Source organism: Triticum dicoccoides, chromosome 1A, assembly GCF_002162155.2.
Source record: "Triticum dicoccoides isolate Atlit2015 ecotype Zavitan chromosome 1A, WEW_v2.0, whole genome shotgun sequence".
Taxonomy (NCBI): Eukaryota; Viridiplantae; Streptophyta; class Magnoliopsida; order Poales; family Poaceae; genus Triticum; species Triticum dicoccoides.
This window is the reverse complement of record NC_041380.1, coordinates 576487416-576491207: the sequence shown is the minus strand read 5'-3', so window position 1 is coordinate 576491207 and position 3792 is coordinate 576487416. Positions and strand designations below refer to the sequence as shown.

The 3792-nt window shown below is 46.3% G+C and overlaps 1 protein-coding gene across 1 annotated transcript; it reads left to right on the top strand.

Moving 5' to 3' along the window:
* The first annotated feature begins 635 nt into the window (after positions 1-635).
* LOC119291839 (E3 SUMO-protein ligase MMS21-like) lies at positions 636-3369 on the top strand. Its single transcript, XM_037570648.1, has 7 exons — positions 636-768; positions 870-941; positions 1027-1137; positions 1223-1333; positions 1547-1686; positions 2771-2853; positions 2932-3369. The coding sequence occupies exons 1-7, from the start codon at positions 697-699 to the stop codon at positions 3105-3107; spliced, it is 765 nt and encodes a 254-aa protein (XP_037426545.1). The 5' UTR covers positions 636-696; the 3' UTR covers positions 3108-3369.
* Positions 3370-3792: the final 423 nt, after the last annotated feature.

Genomic DNA, 3792 nt, shown 5'->3' with positions numbered 1-3792 from the left:
AAACGTTTGAAATACTTTGTAGGTTTAACATTATTGCAATATTATTATCCATACTATAGCGCAACCAAATGTACATTGTTATAATTTTTTGATGAAACATGAAAGATCTAACACTGCCAATTCAACCTATATTATGAGCTACACCAACCTAACGAGTACTCCGTAACACAACTTGTAGAATGGTTCGCGCAAAGTAAAAACCTTTTAAACTCGACCAGGCTCTTTAGTGTGTGAGTACTATCAAGTTTTTTTAGATGTCAAGCCAATTTTCTGAGTAATTTTTAAACTCGTGGGTATCTGAGTTATTTTTCCAACCCAGCTCCTCCGGTGTTGCTTGCTACCGGACTAACAACAGGAATCAAAATGAGGTTACAAGATAATTATTACAAAATGCCTGGTTGAGTGATTAAGTTGAAAGTTTCCATAGGCTGCCAAGAATTCGTGCAGAGAATATCAATAATATGAAGGCCAATTTGGGCTGGCCTAGTATTTTTGTTTTGAGCACTTTGGGCTGGCCTAGTGGCCTCATAAGAAAAATAATGCCCTCAAGGCCTGTACTGGGCTGGCATACTCTCTAGCCCACTTAGAAATTCTCCTGGGCTTCGTATACAAGCTATAGTCCACATCTCCGCCAGTCCAGTTTCCCTCCATTCCCTCGCGGAGAAAAAAAGGGGGAACCGCGGAAGTTCGCCGGAGATGTCGTCGGCGGCCACGAAGCTCGCCAACGCGGCCGACGCTACCTCGGCGGAGGCCCAAACCCTCGTCCTGGTAAGAACCCCTTTGCCCCCCTCCCTCTCTCCCCCACCAATCCCACCTCCGATTTCATCCAGCAAAACCCTAACCCCTCCCAAAATTCCCCAAATCCGCAGGACATGCGCAAGGCGCTCAGCTCCATGAAGTCCCTCGCCGTGGAGTACGAGAGGGCCGGCAAGCCCGACAAGGCACGCCACCGCTCCCCATTAGCCCCCAAATCCCCCGCCTCCCCTGGAACCCCCTAACGCCCCCGAACCGCGTGGATTTCTGCAGGTGAAGCAGCTGGAGGACGCGGTGCAGGAGCTGGTGGCCTCGTACGAGGACTGCGCGTACCTCGCCGAGGCGGTGAAGAAGGTGCCCGTGGCGTACCAGCCGTCTGACCAGGTGCGGGCCGTGGCGCTTGTGTGTGGGGGCGTTCGAATTGGGGGCAAATTTGGGCTAACTCTCTGCACTCTGTTGGTTTGGGAAGGCGACTGATTTCAGAAAGCTCATCGAGTGGGAGGTTGAGAAGGTCAAGGGGGCCTCGCGATCGTCGGGACACAAGGATCAGCTCATACGGCAGTTCAAACAGGCTGTTTGGGTATGTGCCTCAGAGAAGCCTCTTATTTCTGATTGTTCTGAAGATAATCTGCAATTGTGTGCTGTAGATGCATTTGCTAGGCGAGGTCCTTCACCAAAGATGCGCACGAAAGTTGTTTAACTTCCTTTGGGATACCTATGGCGAAGAATGTGTCTGTTTGTGTGTGATTTCAAAGTGCCTGACCTTTTGTGTGTTTGTGCTCTGTCTCTGCAGGAGGTTCACCATGCAGGTCAACCGATGCCTGGTGACGAACAAGAGGAACTTGTTATGACCAGCACCCAGAACAGCATCCTAAATATGCATTGCCCATTAACCTTGAAGCCTATCATTGAGTTGGAAAATCCAGTTCGCTGGTAAGCAGTCGGTGCCTGGTTTTGTTTTCATACTCTTATGAAATTTGTGTTGTCTGTGAGCATGCTTGAGCCATAATCGTTACTGTAAATGTTTGTTCAATGAGCACCCATTTCTTATCGTGTTCCCACCAGATAAAAACTGATCGAAGTTTTGTTTTCACACTGAAAATGAGCAAAGTTTGTAGGCACAATGCAATAGCTCATAGTGCCATTCTACTCCTGTTAGTATTTGCCTCTTAACCCTTTCAGTCTCATTGAAAGCACCAGATTTGGTTGTCCTTGTTTTTTACATGCATACTATAGAAAATTGTCAGAATTTGCTTCCTCATCGTGTAGGATCCGCATGCTGTAAGATAAGCTTGCTCTTAATCCTGCATGTCAATAGAATTACTTCACAACTGCGAATCGAACAACTGGCATTGGTATCAAATCAAACCACTAACTATTAATTTTGATTTATTTGCTCAAGCAAGGGGTTTCGCCAGTGGAAAGAATATGCAAAAGATGCTAGTAAATGCACACAGCCAAATATCTGCGGATGCTCAGTTCCAAATGGGTTTGTAGCCCCACTGTGTAGGATCCACATGCTATAAGAAACGCTTGTTCTTAATCCTGTGTGTCAGTAGAATTAGTTCGCAACTGTGAATCAAGCAACTGGAATTGGCATCGATCAAACCATTAACTATTAATTTTGATCTATTTGATCAGTAAGGGGTTTCACCACTGGACGAAGTATACAAAAATTGGTAGAAAATGCAGATCGCCAAAATATCTATGGCTGTTCAATTCCAAATGGAATCGTTTCCCTATTGTGTAGGAGGATGCGTGTGTCATAAGAAAACCTTGCTCCTTCTGTTAACACATGCTTTGCTTCAGTAGAACTAGTCTGCACCTGTGAATCGAACAACCAGCATTGCTATCTAGTATCAAACAACTAGCTGTTGATTTTGATTTATTTGCTCAATTAAGTTTTTTTTTACCAATGGACGAAATATGCAAAACGCTAGAAATCACACGCAGCCAACATATCTTCAAATGTCCAGTTCCAAATACTAACATGGTGATGTTTCCTTTCCCTCTGCAGCATGGATTGCAGGCACATATATGACAAGGATCCAATAATGAGCCACATCCGGAGGAGCAAAGCTCCGAATTGCCCCGTTGCAGGTATGCGCAGTTGCTCTCAGCACCCTTGCTCTCTCCTTTCACGAGGTCCCCTTACTCCAGTTCATCTGTTCAAACCAGGCTGCCCGGCGGTGCTACAAGTGGCGAGGATCTTCTGCGACACCTTCCTGCGTATGGAAATCGAGGAGCTACGCTCGTCGAGGCCGTCCGCTCCGAACACCACGGAGGTAGAGGATATCTCGGACCAAGGGGAGGACGAGGCAGAGGACCTGATGGACGATGACGAGGACGAGTGATTAGGCGTCTAGAGAGATGAACCTTGTTGGATGCTCGGTATTATGTAGGATGATGGTAGGTTTGGTACTTTGTTCAGGTCACACCTGTGAGCACACGGGTTCCACATTTCCATGGCGTCGGGTGTGTTCTGTGGGGATCGCGGGATTGATGTGTTCGTTCGCTCGTCTGATTGTTGTTTTTGATTGATTGGCGAAGTTACTCTTTGTTCTTCTCCATTCACAAATGATTTGGAAATAGGAAAGTAGTGGAAAGTTGAGCTGCTGTCCATAGTCATGCATTCGTTGCACCACGGATTGTGACAGAAAAAAGAAGAGAAGAGATCCATCCCTGGTGAAGCAAAGGGATCGAGGTCATAGGCATGAGAGGTCTCATCAGCGCGAACGAAGAGGCAAAGTGAACAGACAGGAGGATCCCTGGTCACACAAGTCGACGAAAATAAAATGGAAGACACTATTTCCCTGCTGGGCCGTATGGACCTTGCTTTTGGTTCCTTCTTCATTTCGGCCCTTCCTTATTAGGGGCTTGTTATCTCTTCCCTTCGGGGCTTCTAAAGGGCCGTGCTCCTTCTGCCATCATACTTGTTTTTTTAAAAAAAAAAACACGTCAATGGCGGGCTTACGCCTGCCTGAACCATATATTATGAAAACATTGTAACCATTACAAATAAGAGATCATAGTTACATT

Coding starts and splice junctions, on each gene's coding strand:
- LOC119291839 (XM_037570648.1), top strand. CDS start 697: ATGTCGTCGGCGGCCACGAAGCTCGCCAACGCGGCCGACGCTACCTCG. Junction 942..1,026: donor GGGCCGGCAAGCCCGACAAG/GCACGCCACCGC, acceptor GGATTTCTGCAG/GTGAAGCAGCTGGAGGACGC. Junction 1,138..1,222: donor CGTACCAGCCGTCTGACCAG/GTGCGGGCCGTG, acceptor TGGTTTGGGAAG/GCGACTGATTTCAGAAAGCT.